At 41.1% G+C, this 17,436-nt stretch overlaps 1 protein-coding gene across 2 annotated transcripts in view; it reads left to right on the forward strand.

Moving 5' to 3' along the window:
• The window catches only part of C8H1orf21 (chromosome 8 C1orf21 homolog), a 118,122-nt gene that overhangs the window by 45,059 nt on the left and 55,627 nt on the right, over positions 1-17,436 (forward strand). For both annotated transcript variants that reach the window (XM_063343992.1, XM_063343991.1), the window contains one exon: positions 3,664-3,869. In XM_063343992.1, coding sequence (XP_063200062.1) covers positions 3,776-3,869 — 94 coding nt within the window. In that variant the 5' untranslated portion in view covers positions 3,664-3,775. The remainder of the gene's footprint in view (positions 1-3,663; positions 3,870-17,436) is intronic.

Consider the following 17,436-nt stretch of genomic DNA (forward strand, 5'->3'; position numbering starts at 1 on the left):
GGAAGACAAAAGGGAAAATTATATTTGTGGAAAAGTGCAGAGCGGATGCTTTATTCTGCTGCCGTTTGAAGTACTGCATTTCACATCCTGAAAACCCTCTGCAGGCATCCCAGTGAATGAGGACCAGCACCTCGCTTCTCAGTGATACCCAGACCTCCTCACTGTGGGCTTTGGTACTCAGGCAGGAGAGGATTCCCCGAGGCTGGGGGCAGCGTAAGGCTGGAGAGCATCACAGTGTCGTGTAGCTCAGATTTCGTCTCTTGTAAAATTAATGCTGCTTTTCTCTCTCATGTTTTTTGTGGTGGTTTTTTTTTTTTTTTTAATTCTCTGCTAATTCTGGGTTGTGTTAGTTATCCATGTCACAGTGTTGTCAGTCTCACTGCATTGTGTTTACAGTAGTCCAAGAAATGTGCCTGGAAGTGTGTGTTGGACTTAACCTTGGAGGTCATTTTGGAGGAGCTTTCTCAGCCTGATTTATTGGCATCAGGAGAAATTGCCTCCATATTCCAAGTATTAGTTGTGTAGATTTTTTCAGATACTGCTGTGATTACTGTTCTTTAATGTAAAAGGTAAAACTTCCAGTTCTTGTATTCCCATTTGTTGCCTTTAATCACGGTGTGTCTTCGAACGTGACCATATTTTTAGTAAGGTTGGTGTGTGCTAACAAGGTACTGTGGGGAGAGATTTGACTGTGGATATTTTTTCCCTTCCTTACCCAAAGCTTTATCCTTCTGCATTCGTGTTGTGCATCTCGTTGCTCCTGACTGCTTCTGCAGCACACTGGTCCTGGGTGACAGGGCTATCACCATCTTGGGTGCTAATCTACAATTAAGTATTTTGCGATTTGTTTTGCTGCATGTTGGTTACATATAAGGCTTCACAAAAAAATCATCTCCCAAAAACCCAACCCACTGCTACGTTACAAAATACGTTTGTTTTTTATCGCTAAGCATCTGTTTCCCTTTTGTAAATGGTCCCTGCTGAGAGACAGAAAAAGAAAGAGGAAAAATAGTTGAATATGGCAAAGGCATAATTCATTTGCCAGGTGTTTCTGTGAGTGCAGTTCGGCTGTTCTGTGACAGAGAAGATGCTGGGTTTGCAGTGTGTGTGCAGCCTGTGTGCTGTCCTACCTACACACCTCCTCCTCTTCTCTGGGCTTCCATCCTGTCTCCTGTGCTCTGTGCCCCACAGCTGGCCACATCCTTTTCCCTGGCATAACAGAACTAGTTATATTTTAAATCAGAAATCAAAGTTACTGTTTTCAGACTCTACTTACCTTCGGGCTCCTGCTTTTATCTGAAATCTGAAACAGGGACTCCGTGGTGAAAATCTTGATCATTTTTACTCCTTTGTTTGTTTAAGCTGGTCTATTAAAAGCTATTGTATTAAAGGAAGTTTGCATCCTTTAAGAAAATTAGTCCACATTTAATTTCCAGTCCAGTTAGCAGACTGGAAAGGGGAGCTGCTGTTTCTCCTCGATCTCCCACACCTCTGTGTGTCTTGGCCTACTTCCTGAGCAAGCACAGCCTACTGGGTGCTTGAAATCCTTATGGGTCCTCATTTCCCACCCCAACAGTGAGATGAAGACCTGTTACCCAAGTGCCAGATGTCACGCTCTTTGGACTCACATGAAGATGAATTGTCAGCTTTGACCTTCACTGCATTGTGAAAACTTAAGAACAACTAATATAGTTTACAAAAAATGAGTGTATGGGTATTTACGGTGCGTGGCAGTGTAATTAGGATGGCCTGCTTTGGACACTGACTGCTTGGATGTGCACGGAGGAATCTGGAGAGCGATTTGTTTCTCAGCAGGGCTATAGCTTTGTTTATACATCTGACAAGCAGATGGATTGAAACGGTTTGAAGAATAGCCTTGATGATTGCTTGAGGACGCAGAAAGCTTCCCTCGCTTAATACTGACTTTTGCTACAAAACCTAGGTTTTCTTAAAAAAAGCAAATGAATTTATGTAACCATATAGGGTTAAAAAAATATTTCAAGGGGGATCTTCTCGCTCCCTGCCACTAACAGTGTGAATGCCTGGTTTCAATTCCTGCATTTTCGGATGGGTAGCTGGCCGTGGCTAAGGAAGAAGAGAAGGATGGGGTGATTTGAAATTTATGCTCAAGTGTGTGTATATAGGAGGAAGGAAAAAAGGAGAAATTATGTTGGGAATATACTGAATATAAAGAAAAATGTGCATACAGGTGTGAGAGAGAGGGTTGGCTGCTTAGAACAGGCATTGAGCATATATACGTTGTATGCTTTGAGCAGAATGTGCTCATTTAGTGGAGAAGAGCATTTCTCTGTGCAGAGCAAGATGGAAGGTGGAAGTTGGTCTGTGAGTAGATGTGAGAGGTGGTGTTGCATCCAGAGTCCTTCCCCTTGCATGGTAAAAGCTGCCTATCAGGGGACCTGTGGCTGCATTGACAGAAGCAGAAACGCTCTTGGCCTGGCTGGACGCATCCTCGTTTCTGTGACTTTGGGGATGAGCAGGGAAATCCCTCCGAGGGCGGCTGCAGAGCCACATAATGGTGTCCTGATGTGTCACAGTGCTGCTTGGGCAGGGGCAGGCGTGCTGTTCGTCCTGAGCACACAGGGAAATAAAACCCCAAAGACTTTCTTTGGGGTTATACATTTCTGATGGGATGAATGCTGCTATATCCTAGGTAAGTGCGCCCATCTACTGTTACAGATAAAGTTCTTGTAGTCAGCATGGAGTAAGATGAGCCACATCCTTTTAAGTAAATACGCAGAAGTAATGAGTTAAGAAATTGTGCGTATGGTCTTCTGCTACAGCTGAACTAAACAACTCAGCAAAAAGGGGTGGTTCTCATTTTCTTCTAGGTCTTTCTCTGCTTCCCAAAGGTTTGGCTGGTGGAAAGGCAAGCCAGGTCATCTCATCCAACTTTGAAGTTGGTTTTGTTTGAGTGTGGAACGATGTGGTCATTAAACAGTTCGTGGTTTTAACTATTTTTTTAAAAATATAAAATATTGTAGCTACAAATTAGCTTTTTCTTCCCCCTTTTGTTTTATGTGACATCTGAATTGTTCAGGGAGTGTTATTCCATCTTAAAATGGGGATAGTTGCCTTTTTGAGCAGTGGCGGTTTTATGGATCCAGTAGAGTAATGATCACGTAGAAAAAAATATAATACAGCTGGATATCAGCTTTCACATCTATTAACATAAGATCTTTAATTGATTACGGGGGGTATTTTGTCTGAACAGTTGCAATTAGCAGCTCTTAATGACTAAAACGCTTTGTAAGAAGTCTGACTTGATGGGTAGATCGGAGAAAGGAACAGGAGAAGTAGATACTGCTGGATTCTTATCTTCTTTCCAAAAAACCCCTGTGTTCTGTGGGAACAGTTGGGTGGGTGGGAAACATATCTGTGTGAGTGTTGCTTTCTTCAAGGCACGGATTTAAGAATAGGGCTGGAGGAGACTTTGAGTTCCTGTCCCAGGGCAGGATTGGTCTACCTGTATCATGATCTACCTATATCAGATGTTTATTGAATATGGTTTTAACAGCCTAAGGTGATGGAGACAGCCTGTGCTCTTGTACTTCTCGTCACAAACCCTATTATTTATCTTCTTGAAGCTCTAAATTTAGAGGTTACCTTTTGTCAATATTTTTCTCTCTCTTTTGCCATCTTTAGGTGAAAGCGTCTTGACAGCCAGGAGGGAAGGTGGATTATTTTTCAAACAATGAGTGTGCGTCTCTAGACATGATCTGTGGTTCGGTCCAGCTGGAGCTGTCTGAATGAAGCTATGGGCTGTGCCTCCGCCAAGCATGTTTCTACTGTTCAAAACGAAGAGGAAACTCAGAAGGGGAAAAACTATCAGAACGGAGATGTGTTTGGTGGTAAGTGTTGCAGGATTTCATCTTTCTCCAACATCATGGAAAGTACGTTTGGAAGCCTTAACCTTTCACAGAATAAAAGGAAAATGCATGTTAAAATAAGTCATGATGATAGTGCAGTTGGCCCCTCCAAAGAACAGTACCATAACAGCTGAAACAGAGGTCAGAGTGCATTACCTTAGTGGAAAATTAACATTCTAAGTACTGCATTGTCTTTTAACTCCACGCATCCTCGAATAGTTCAAAATCAACGAGTTACACAACCCCCTCATATTTATATGCGTGTCTCTGTTACATATTTGTCACTAGGTACCAAAATAATGGACTCATTTCCTCAAAATCTATTTAGTAAGAAAAATAATTCCTCAATACTGTTGTCCTGTAAAACAATAAAACATTAGTTCTGAAATCCTATAGCAATCATGGTTTGAAGGTACAATGAAACTAGAAATAACCTGTGAGGGATTCAGTGGTACTGGGAAGCTCTGAATGTGGGAGGAGAAATTCTGCTTCACTGTATGGGAAGACTGGCCTATGATCCAGATCTTGATAGACACACGTGTGCGTCAGGAAAGGTGAGGTGAGATAGAATTCATAGTCAGCTTCATGATTATGTCGTTCCCATCCCCCCCACCCCCTACTCTGTTAGTATATGCTAAGTGGTTTTTAGATAATGATCTAAATCATAATTCAGTTTTTAAAATGTTAGGAAATATCTGGAAGACTGTTCAGAAATGAAATTTCTGGATCTGCTCAGATATCTATCTGAAAGTATCTATCTGAAAGTTAAGTCAGCTGTGAAGTATAACTTGGCTAACTTGGTACTGTTATTCTTAAAATAGGTGCACTGCTACCAAGTATGCCAAACTTCTCTTCTCTGGTGGTTTTCGTAGCAGTTGTTTGTGTAGTAGTGGGGGTGACACATCTAGCAGAAAAAGTATCTCCCTTTACTTCAAAATGATATTTCCCTTTTTCTGCCTTGCTGAGGACTAGCTTACTTTCACAGTGGATCCCAAAGTTAGAATACCTAGAGGCGAAATCTGAAGAGAAAGTAGTTGTTCAGCAGACTTCAGGAGTAGATGAGGGGTGGTTTTCCTGTGTGTGTTCCTTCCCTAACCCGAGAGATGCTGGGTTTGGAATTGTGAGTTCAGTCTATTTAAAACAGGCTTTAAGTGCCTGTTTTAAGTGCAGAATTTGAGTTTATATTTTAGCTGGTATTTAGTGAGGGTGCAATTTTGGCAATATGTGTGCCTCAGCATTTTGTTGTTTGTGGTTTTTTTCTTTTTTCTTTTTTTTTTTAACTGCGTGCTGTGGGCCAAAGATCATAACTTTAATGACAAGAAGCCTAAAGTAACTTCGGCAGGCAGAGGATCAAGACGACCAAAGGTACTTTAAAGGGCTTCCACTTTATAGAGCTGGACTGTTGTCAACGGTATCATTTAGCTATTATAGGATCCATTTGGGGGCTATTAATCCTATCGATGTCAGAAATACTACCTGTTGTTACTCATTTTCTGGCACATACTTTAGTTTAGGTACACAGTTTGTTCTTGCTAAAGATCCAGTTCCACGACTGATCCTTTTTTACCAAAGAGTTGGAGTCTGTGACTTGACTTGTTGAATGGTAGCCAAAATGAGCACAGAAGACACATTTTTCCCTTGCTGCTGAGGGACAGTCTCTAGATCAGGAACTGGGTGTATGAAAAGGATGAGCTGGAGTGTATCTGGCTTTACTGCTGTCCTTTTGGGACCCATAAATGATCAACAGGATGCTTAGATGCCTAGAAGCAGGAAGCCACGTGCTTAGTGCCTTGCATAGTTCCTGAACACAGTTTTTTAATATAAAAAAGAGAGGCAAAAAAAATTACACCTTAGCATCATATTTATTGTCTTTAATAATCTCCTGGACTTGCCAATGTCTAGAGCTCTTTCATAGGAGCCTGAATACTATTCCTGCTCCTCGTCCTTCCATATTGGAAATTGTAGTGGCAATTGCATTGTTTGTTAAGAGTTAGGTCTGAAAGCTCAGAGTATTCTGCCCACTTCCATTTTCTATTAAACTTTCATGTCGTTAGTCCCAAATTAATTCTGTGTAACACATTCTGCAGAGTTATTCCTTAAGTCATGAAGGAGGAAGTCAGTGCTGTATCAGAGGGTGTCATTATCAGCTCCCTGCAAGGAGAGGGTGTAGTCACGCTAGGTTTGAACAGAGGATATCAGCTAAGATGATAAATCTTAGCCGAATAAGTTCCCAGAGACAGAGGAGGATCCACAGAGTCAACACAGGTTAAAGAGCACTGCAGCAATTCCATCATGCGTTTGCCTGTCCAGTTCCAGGTGCCAAGAGCTGCTGACTGTTTCCTTCCTTATTTCTGGGAAGGGACAGAAATGTCTCATGCAGCCAGTGGCCAGAGTATCTCTGCAGCCTGCAGGGACTGAAAATGAACTGCAGAATGACTAGGCAGAGCAAGATCAAGGTGAGTGGCAGGGAAATCGGATGGTTCATGAGGACCAAGAACGTAATGGAAAGGGCCCTAGAAGGCAGTCTATAAGAGAAGTACTACTTTCCTTGGTGGGGTTGGTTGAAGCCAAGCCCATTGACTATTTGAGAGATCATCGCTCTTTTTTTTTTTTTTTTTTCTTACTTTTAAAAGTCACTGCAGGTTAAGATTGTACTCCAGTGCCTTATTTCCTCCCCAGCTTTTAACCTTTTCTTCAATTGAACAGACACATTGAGCCAGGTATTCACCGTAAATTTGAAACTCCAGTGTTTAAGACTGAAAAACCCACCATAAAAGCCCATGAGTTCTGTAAGAACAAATTCTGGTTAACTAAAAACAAACCATAAAAATTTCCATCTTATCCCAAACTGTAGAAGGCATGCTGCCTTTTGCTGTAATATATATTTAAATAATTGAGTTAGTAGGCCTATCAAAGGAGATGTTCTAGAGAAGATTGAATATAATACGATTATTATGTCTTGTTGGTCTCTAATGACTTTAAAGTCCCTCTAATAAGGATAGTAATAATAAATCTTCATTTATTCATCATTCCACTTCAAAGCTGATTTCCAGGGCAATACATAAGAACTATAATAATGTAAATACCAATGAAGAACAAAATGCCATGATAGAGCCTTGAGGGCTGTTGATTTCAGTGTATGTTTTAATAACGTAGCATCTCTTGTATGCTGATTTTACTTGTGCCTTCTTAAAAAATCATGGCATGTTCATTTGGGGACGAGGTTATTGACGTAATTTTTTGTGTAAGAAAATAACTGGTAATGTGATTTGTTGTGGGGGAAAAAAACCCACTTTTAAAATCTGTTTATTAATCTGAGAGGCTAATCCAGATGTTTATATGGAGCTCTTGAGTGCTTTGCGAAAGTGAGAGTAAACATGGCAGGTAAGAATCTTCTGGCAAATTGGGTATATCCATGCTGCAATTGCCGGATGGGATTTTTGTTATTCACTGCAGCTCCAATTGCTAAACCAGTCTAAATAAAGCTGAGTGCAGAGCACAATAGTTTGTAAACCAATTTGTCTCAGAGCAGCTGGAAGAATGCTAGAAAAGGAAATCTTTAGCATCGAGGTATTGTAATGAGATTGGAAACCTGACTGATGCACATAGTATCTGATTGTTCCACAAGCTGTAGCATATTCATCTTCACCACTTCACAAAGACCCACCTTTGTTTTAGAGATGGACAGCATGGAGCGGATGTGTGAGGACCTGATATCACATCACTTGCAGACGTGCCTGCCCTTATCTCTGCTCTGCTCTTCCTCACTTGTTTTTTTTTTTTTCAACAGTTTTCTCCTGTGTTCATACTTTTCCGCAAATCTTTTGAAGTTACCATAGTTCAAAATGCAAGCAGGAAAGCTAGAGTATTTAATTATGGCGAGTATTGACCTGTCCTGCATGGTGGCAGTCAATCTGCGGTGTCGGGAAAGCAACAACCAGTCTCACAGGGAGGACTCCTTTTTCTCACCAAATCGAAGAGTTCAGCTCAGCCACCCAAAACAAATACACCACTCTGTAGTGTCTGTAGCTGAACTGGAAGGAAGGTAGCTTTACTTGGCTTCTTGTCCACCAATACTGCCATTTGAAACACAAAATCTTTAGCAACTTGTCATGTGTTTTCTCATGTTGGTGTTTTCTTTCTTCTTATGCATTTTATGGGTTTGTCTCACTTCTGGTAATCCCTGCCTTCTGACAGTCAACTATCTTCTTCCTTGTGTCTGCTGTGTCTCATCCATGTGGGTATCTCAGTCCGTTGCCCAAGACAGCAGAGTGCTGACTTATTTTGATCTATGCCGTGTGCATTTGAAGTAAGTGCCAAAAGATGCTAAAATAATTGAAACTTTTAAAACATGCCCAATCTATAGAGGAAGAGAACAGCAGGGGAATTTGTGGCTGTGACTTACCTTTCCTAAATATGCATTGTCATCTCCAAAAATACTGTGCCCAAAGCTTTGTAGAGATTAGTTTGTTTTGAAGGCTCTTAACTTAATAGGCAGGCCTAGAACTATCATCTTATTTAAAACTTTGGTCTTGGGTTGTTGCTCAGGACACTTCAAAATACTTATGGGCCTGGCAGGACTGTTCAGATGTCCTTAATTAATATGAAATAACTTCCTAAACCTGCATTGTTCCCATGCACAAAAACGTGCAGATCATCTTCTGGCCATTTGAAGTTCTGAAATTGGGAAGTTCTCAGGTAAAATTCAAAGTGGGAAAAATATATTAGAAGCCTTTTCAGTGAATAACACCTTCCTGTTACCTCTACTTTTCCCTCAACTGTCAGAAAAAAAACATTAAAACTTAGAACAAGAAATTCTTCTGAAAGACAGCATGGTCACCCTCACTGAATGGAAACTCTCTGGAAACCTGTAGCATAAGGAATAGAACTTCTGTCATGTTGACGATGAACACGTGCCATGATCAGAAGGCCTTGCTGCACTAGGCTTTCCACAGACACACAGCTCACTTTGCCTGACAGCATTTATTTTATTGACTCTGTCGGTCAGCTGGTTAGCGCTCAAACAGTAATTGCTCCAGCTCATTTGACTGTCCGGACATGCTTCTGCAATGTCAGATCTTACTCATTTTAGGGACAGCAGTGATTATGCATAAGGGGAGCAGCACCATGCAGTGTCCTAATACCATACTGGATATTTTGAGACAACAGCCTTTTTTAAAGACATTTTCAAACATGAACAAACAGCTCTGGTACGACCGCAGGCACTCGTTCCATGCAGTGCTTAATCTGAACTCCATGGAAGTGAGTGACACATAGGCACCCACTCTCTGAAAACCTGGTCTCAGGGCTGCAAAATTTTAAATATCACAGTGAGTTTCGAAGAAGGATTTTTTTTTTCTTTGCTTAAATTCACATTCCAGCTGAGATCCTGACAGGGTAGCTTTCACGTTCTTTGTGATTTCAGCAGCTTGTGCTATAAAGTAGATCTTGCTTCAGGGCTTGAAAGCTAAAGAAAAGCAGGTGAGTGCATTGCAAGGTAGGGCTGAAGTGCATGAGCCCCTTCCAGAATTATACTGGACTCTGTTTTCCCTCCCTTTTTTGTTTATTCAGTTGAAATTATATTTTTTTTCGGTTCAACATCTTTGTTTTTATGCACTCTGTTCTAACACAATTTGGTGATAGCCTGCTTCGTGTCTAAGTAAACATGGGTCAGTCCTAAACACATGTTTCAGGAAGTAAGAGAAAAGAATAGATCGAAAAACCACTTTGTGTTATGTTCATGTGGGAAGTGTAATAAAATTGCATTTGTTATCTAGGTTTATGATGTATTTGTGTAACTCTGAAAACACCCCTGGTAAGTCAATAATTTACCATTTTATTCCCATAAAGGAGCAACAGGGTTTTTTAAAAAAAAAAAAAAAAAAAAAAAAAAAACAAAAAAAAAAAAAAAAAACAACAACCAAAAAAAAAACTAATAAAAAAACCCAACCAAACAAAAAAAACAAACCCAAAACAAACCCTCAGGTTTTGTCTAGTCATGTATTTGTGATCAGTGTGTGCAAAGGAAGTGTTTTCCACAGGAATTAAAACTCTGTATTTTCACCTTTTGTGAACAGAAGTGGCTCATCTTTAAAGCTCTCTTGGAGAAGGTGCTGCTTTTGCAGTATGAGCAAGAAGCTGTTCTGGGCTCTGGGTTTGCCCAGAGATCAGTACCAAAACAAGCTCTTCATCCCGCTCCAGCAAGTAAATACATAGACAGATGTATAAAGAATATAAAAAGAGCCTTTTGTAGAAGGTTTAACAGCTCAGCATCTCTCCTGTATACATTATGATGAGTAACTTCTGTTTTAGTAGCACTTCGGACTCTATCAGGACTGGGCATGACCGAGCTAGCAATTGTCTGAACGTGGATAAAACATGTCATACTTCCCTGTTGCTATCTTCATATCTCATGCAGCAGTTGCCACCTCTTTCACGCCATTGACCTTAAAGCTACAGAAGCTTTTTGTTCATTTTAAGTCAAAGTACAGAGAAAGCAAAAGAAAGCACTGACCCTCAGAAGCTGGTCCCATCCACCACCGGTGAGAAAGCCCGTGCTAGGGAGCAGACTGACTGAGCAGACGCACAGAAACAAATAGCGTGTTTTTAAGTGCTGGAGGATTGTTCTTAGTCATTGGCAGGGTGAGGTTTTGTATTGCTGTGCCCTCAGCCGCGTTGCAGCGCTGCTTTGGGGAGGCACTGCATTTATATCAATCCAGCGCCTGATTTACCAGATAAAGCCTTCCTGTTCTTAGTCATGACTTCTCCTGGCAGGAGGCAAAAAACGAGCAATAAAGAAAAATGGTGCTTATATGGAGTTTTGTCTCCTGTTATTTCAGTTCTTTCCTTCGGAAAAAAATCAGAAAGACCCTAAATGAGATTGCTTTCACAAATGGATAGCAGATCTCTGCCATATAAATGTTGATTTTTTTTTCCTACCTGTAAGCAGAGAACAATTGACTAAATTTAACAAAACAAGTTCTTATTTTTGTTGCTGATTTTTGAGATTATTGTAGCAGATGACTGAGTTGATGTAGTAGTGTATGGCCCTTAGTTTAAAAAAATAATCCCTGCAGTATAGACCATGTTTGCTATCTAGCCAGAAGATACTAAGTATCCTTCCTCTTTGCAGCCCTTTAAGCTTAGTATATGGTTTGACATCAAACATTTAACTTAGGCATTTAACTTAGCTTTGGAATGGTTGAAAATGTGTGTGGATAATTTTGCAATAGGAAAACTGAAAAAAGAGGGGGTGACTCCTACTTTATTTTTTGTGAAAACATAATTTTCTAAATTTTTCTCTTGCACAGGAGTGACTTTGAAATTGCTTGACACCTTAAGAAGAGTTGGACTTAAAGCAGCGTGTCCATAAATTAACTAGATAGCCTTCAGAGTCTATAGTTACCTTCTTCTGGCAGTTAATTGTCTTGCAATGTTTACAACCCCTTGTTGTGGTGTTTGATGAGGGAATTATTCTGCCATGTCATTCTACTTAGTGTAAATGCACCTTCTCTGGTACAGCCACTGGTGCAGTCTGGGTTTCAGTCTGCAGTTTCTGGTGTCTCCTGGGTTTGGCGCAATACGCACACCAGCAGGCTCAGCACCGTTAGTGGGGATTTCGCGTATAAAGAGAGAAGGTGAACCAAGGTGGAGAAACTGTTGTTATCCCCATTTTGGAGGGAGAAATTAATCGGGTTGTAGCTTCTGAGTTTACTGTAAGCTTTTGCCTTTCGCAATCTGCCTGTGGGTGTTGCAGCACACAAAGGAGAGGTACCAGAGCATGGGGGGCTCTGAGGGCACCTCCGAGTCTCTGCAAGCAGGTGATAAGCGGAGAGAGTTAATGTAGTTTTATTCTTGGGAATGACCCTTTCCACAAGCTGTTTAGCTCCGTGAAGAGTATAGTCAAAGCTGAATACAACTGAAGTGCATTGGGTATGCATTTCAAAATTGCATTAGTGTACTATAAATAGGGGCATCCATCCGCCTTGGGTATTTGCTAGAAAGAAGCCAGGATGTGTTTTCTGGCAGCCTTGGTGCTGGAAGAAATCCATTTATTTTATGGTACAGACAAGCTTATTTTTTCACTTGATCTTTTAAAGACAGAATCGTTGGCATTCATTGCCCACCTGTAGGTGCAAACAAAGGAAAATAATGGTAAAAATGCCATGTACTTTCAATTACTGCAATGTTCCTTTTGTCATCTTCCAAGTGTTATATTAATTGGCCACAAAGTTTAAAAAAAACAAACAAAAAAACCCCAACCAACCAAAAAAAAAAACCAAAGCCAAAACCAACAAAAACCCCAAAGACTGAAATTTGTCCAGGAAAACCTCCATCTGAGGGATAATTCCCCAGGTAAGCCTTGTGAAGCTGCATGAGTGTGTATTCATTTCAGCAACATGAGGCTGTAATTTGGTAGTAGGAATATCTATTGGTAGAAATGCCTATTAAAGACAAGGAAAAGATACCTGCCCAGTAAGTATTTGTGTACCCTTGCATACACAGCCAAAAATGCCATTACAGGTTAGTTGCTGGGAAACTTTGGTTTTTAAAAAGCTGCCAAAATGCTTCATTGCCCTGTGTGCTCAGACTGCAGCGAAACATCTGTTTGCTAACATAGAAGGCATTTTTCCTTTAGGTACTTCTGCAAAATACTCAGACGTTGTGAGTATTTTAAATAAATCCTATCACTCAGTGGTCACATGTTGTCTTGGTCCAAGGCCAGAGAGTTACAGTGTTCTGTCTTCAGCTTGCACCAAAAAAAAAAAAAAGAAAAAAAAAACGGAAAATTTGGAAAAGTTAAGATTGCTGCTTCATGGGCTTATAAAAAACAAAGCCTGGGTTCTGCTGTGTGGGTGTAATTGTGCCCTGCCACACGCCTTTTCTTCTTATCTATATGAGGGGGTGCTCTGGCAAAAAGCATCACGTTTAGGGTGCTCTTAAATTATATATTTTCTTTCCGCTCTTGTAGCGGGAGTGCTGCAAGGGGCTGTTCAGGCGACAGAGGTGCAAAGCACTTCATGTTCTGCAACACTGGGAAACAGCATGAAGTCACCTTTGTTTCAGGATTTAGGCTTTCAGGAATGGTCTCGGTCTATTCAAAGGGGAAGAAGGGGGCATAGGTGTACTTCATGGAAGTCTCCTAAATAGTATTAATGATTATATGTATTAAAATTACATACGTTTTACCTCCTGTATTTTGTCATCAAGTATATATTAAATTTCTAACTGTAGGAACTGGGTGCATCTTAAGATCTTTGTGGGCTGAAAGTGTGCATCTCATGTAAGTGCTCTAAGCACAAATTTCTTATTTTGATTTTTTTCTTTAAACTATTGTTAAAAACTGCCTTTTCTTACCTATAGGTATTTTGCTTTCTTTGAAGAAGTGTTGCCCAAAAGGGAGGAGATGTGGAAAAGCACTAGTTTTTTTTTAATTTTATTTTCTTTTCCACCTAGTCATCTTTACACTTCCAGCGGATCCTAAATATTCGTGTTCGTGTATTATTTGCACAAAGTGGCTTCCATGCGGTTGTAAGGCAGCAGGGACAGAATGGGGACGAGTACTTCTAGTCACATGGAGAGGTTATGTTCGGGATGACAGTAGGAACAAGGGAGGAGATCGTCAATGGTACGAGACGGCACGGAAGAGCACCGACTACATGCTGCAGAGGATTGGGAGTTAATTTGTGGCTTGGCATACAAATGCCAAATGGCTTGGTGAGATGGAGATGTCAAACCAGACATCTCCTGTGTCTGGATGGGGTTTAGGACCAGGCAGCCCCTCGCTGCCGGGTGTCACACTGATTCCAGGAATTTCATAGGGTGTTCCCATCATTACCGTTGATGGCTTGAACTATATACCTCTGTAGGAGCCATGTGGGTGGTAGGTGTTTGCTTTCGGGGCTTTAGATAAAGCTTTTGCAACATGGATGCTGCTGGGGGAACAAATTAACTCTGAACATGGTAACCAGAGTAAAATGGTAATCTTTCCGATAGGTTAATATTATAGCTCTTTGGTTGGCCTGCAAATAAAGTAATGTAATTAACTTTTGTATCTTTTGCATCTGGAAACGTGTGCTGTATTTTATAAATTAAGTTTTCATTAGTCGCCCCTCCTCTCTTGATTTACGGAAATACTAGCAATGAAGAGACATTTGTGCTGGCCATGAATCTCCAGTAGGTTACTGTTCCTGAATAATTATTCTGTCCCTTTCATAATGCAATTAATAAAAATGAAATAGCTGTTGATGTACAAATATTCTTTGAGGTGTATGAGCAGTGAAAATTTGATAGACTAATATTAACGGAAGAAAGCTACTATGCCAGAAAGGATGTGAAAATCCATTTCAAGTCATACGTTGCGGGGCAACAATCTCATTTAATAGTTGACTGACTGAGAATGGCATTACTTGTTAAGTAAAGAGGAGTCGGCTTTTTTGTTGACAAGGATACTGAAGACACCTCGTCATGTATTTGCAATAATAGGAAATGTGTAATTTTGGGGGTGTGGAGTGGTAATGACTTGTTTTTTCCAGGGAACACTAGAGCAATTGGTCAATACGTTAGTGGGGCTGTAAGGAGCAGCACCTCCATTGTTGTTCAAGGGATGCTCACAATAATGGTCAAATTCTCTTATTTTTTTTCTTTTTGGTCCATTTATTTTTTTTTCTGGAATCTGAATAGTCCCTGACAGGTTCTGTGCTAAAATTATGGATCTTTTGCAATGGAGTACGTAAACAGGTGCAAGCTGGGGGAGAGTCAGCAGATACTGGGAGTTTTGTTAATGATGTTGAAAAATCTGAAAAGAATTAAATATTTAGTGCTTAGTGGTGGGTTTTGTTTTTTTTTTTTTTTTTTTCTAAGGGAGAATTTTAAAAAAGGAGCAGTAAAAAGAAGTTGAAGTAGCCTTTCCGACCTGGCTGTAGTGTGCTATCTAGAGTGGCTCAAGGGGCAATTTTTGGGTTGGTATCATGGTAGCTTCCAGGGTGCGGCATGGAGAGGCGAGAGGATGCCACCTGCCTCTCCTCCACAGCTGAGGAGGTCCTACCACCACTGCCTGCAAGCTTGCTAGGTTTTTGCCACTTTGTTGGATTGTAGGAGAAGTTTTAGCCCTTCTTGTGTTGCAGTCAGTTACATTTGCAGGTTTGCTCCCCAGCCATTCCTCTTCTCTTTTGTCTCTCTCTCCCACAACAAAAAGGTCTATGCCATGAAGCCAATTTTTAAAGCTTGGGTTTTGCAGTTCCTGAGCAGCACAGAGTGTTTTCTTCAGGGCAGTCTCGCACAATTTTGTTTAAAAATAAATTTGTGGTGTTTTTAAATTTAGCAAGTAATTGGAAATGCTGAACTTCCAACTCCTTGGAGCTGCTGCAAGGTTGTTGCAGGGTTGGTCCTGAGCTGCTCCCCTGGTGTGGGGATGCTGGGGCAGGATGGGGCTACTTCCATCCCAAAACCTACCTGGTGGTTTCATATGAACAGCAGTATTTTCAAGGCACAGACCCTTTGTTTTCCTCCTGTCTGTTGCTTTAATTAATCTCTCTGCTGCTTGTTTCCTCTCCTGCTTTCATTTCTCAATTTGATCTCTTTAGTGGGCTAGATAATTGTGTTTACTGAGTATCCTTCCTGCCGAGCACCATGGCTGTAATCTCCTCCACCTGAGAAATGGTTTCCTTTGAACAACCTGGTGTCTGGCTCAAAGTTACTTGTTAATTAAATGGGAAAAAAAAAAAAAAAAGGAAAAAGAAAAAAGTAAGTGTGTGTGTATATGTATATATACACACATATATGAGTTATATAGTTTTGGAAGCAAAAATATGGGTAGGTGCAAGACAGTTATCTGAGTGCACACCACCAGCACTCCTTTTTGGCTTCTTAATTACAGACGAGTGCACAAAAGTCTTTTTTATTTTATGATCATGTGGCAGTTTTTTGAATGCCATCTTATATATGGAGTTTCCTCAGATCTTAAATACAAATGGGAGTTTAAAATATCTGGAGATTGTGTAATTGAAGACAGTACCAGGTGGAAATTGTGTCTTTAGCAATAACTGGATTTTGGGATATTGAGGTATTTTTAAGAGGCTTTCTGAGGTAATGCAATGAGGTTGTGGTACATTTACCCATGCTTGAGCCAGCTGCTAGCAGCAGGTATCTGACCAGAGGGATTTGTTGGTGGAGTTGGCCAGAGGGTCCCTGACCTTCTTGTCAGGGAGCCATGATGGAGCAGACCAGCAGCAGAGCATTGTCTTCCTTCACGGGTTACAGGGAGGCTTCGCATTTCTGATCCTCCCTCTACCACTGCATGCACATGCCCGAGCCCCTTCTCCCTAAGGATTCTAAGGATTGTTTTTCAGGTCATTTTGAGTACTCGCTGTCTTCTGCTTGTTCATGCATTTTCCCATACTTCTCTTCCTGTAAAGAGAATTAACCCCGAGGAGCACGGAGGAAGTCTGAGCTAGAGCAGGAAAAGCTTTAGGTCATACCGTGGCCGGTGAACTGTCCTCTCCCCTTAGTCTGTAGACCTGGGGGTGGAAGACCTGCATGCAAGGAAGCCACTTGTGCAAACTGTGGTGAGTTGTCTTCCCCCGCCCCCCCCCCATGATGTTAATAACAAGATTGCATACGAAGCAGAAATCTTCATGGAAATGTCACTTCCCACAAAACAACTCTATTGGTTGCACACCAATATGTATGTATTCTTTTCCCCTGCCAAAGTACTCCTCTGACCTACCTACCACAAAGGTAGACCTAGCAGGTACACTGCAGTGGGCCTCTGCCCCTGGTGCAAGGTTAGTTAACATGATCCTTTATACATAATGTTACAGAAAATTATACATACAACCATAGTTTTCACAGTACTTAGACTGTATGATAGTCCAAATGTAGGGTAGCCTTAGGAACTTTTTGGCCAAGAAGACACCAAGCGGTAGAAGAAACCAAGTAATGACTTCCTTGATTCAGCTACTCGTGTCCTGCGAGTTGTGTACCAAATTCAAAAATTAAACCTATAGAAACAAGGGAGCTAAATCACTGCTTCACCGTCATCTGCCACTACATTAGATCAGGGGAAAAAAATCAGAAAATCCAAGACACATAAGCTAAGGCATGTGATGAGCAGTCATCGCAGGCATTGGAACGGTGCCTTGTCCCTCAGGCAGAAGTCAGGCTGGGCCTTTTGTGTGAGAGGACAGAGATACCCAAAGGATCAAGAGCTGCAAGCAGTTTGCAGCACTGGAAATGCCTGACAGCATTTATGAAGGATGGGTTAATATGGCAATATGAAACTTTATGAAATGTGCTTCTGCAGCAACAAAGATCAAGATGACATCTATTAGAGTTAGTAGAGCTGTGCTCCTGTCAAATCTGTCGGTCTCTGAGGAGTGCTGTTGAAAGCTGCCATGATTTGGGCCTGGAAAGGGGTAGCCTGGTATTGCAGAAGGGAATTTGCTAAATTTTTCCAGTTTAGTTTCAAGTAGGTATCGCCCTTGAGGGAGTTAATGCTTTCATAAAGCACTGGGTGTGACCTGGGGCTGTAGTAGGAACCGCTCAACCG

The sequence above is a fragment of the Chroicocephalus ridibundus genome, chromosome 8 (genome assembly GCF_963924245.1).
Source record: "Chroicocephalus ridibundus chromosome 8, bChrRid1.1, whole genome shotgun sequence".
NCBI classification, from domain to species: Eukaryota; Metazoa; Chordata; class Aves; order Charadriiformes; family Laridae; genus Chroicocephalus; species Chroicocephalus ridibundus.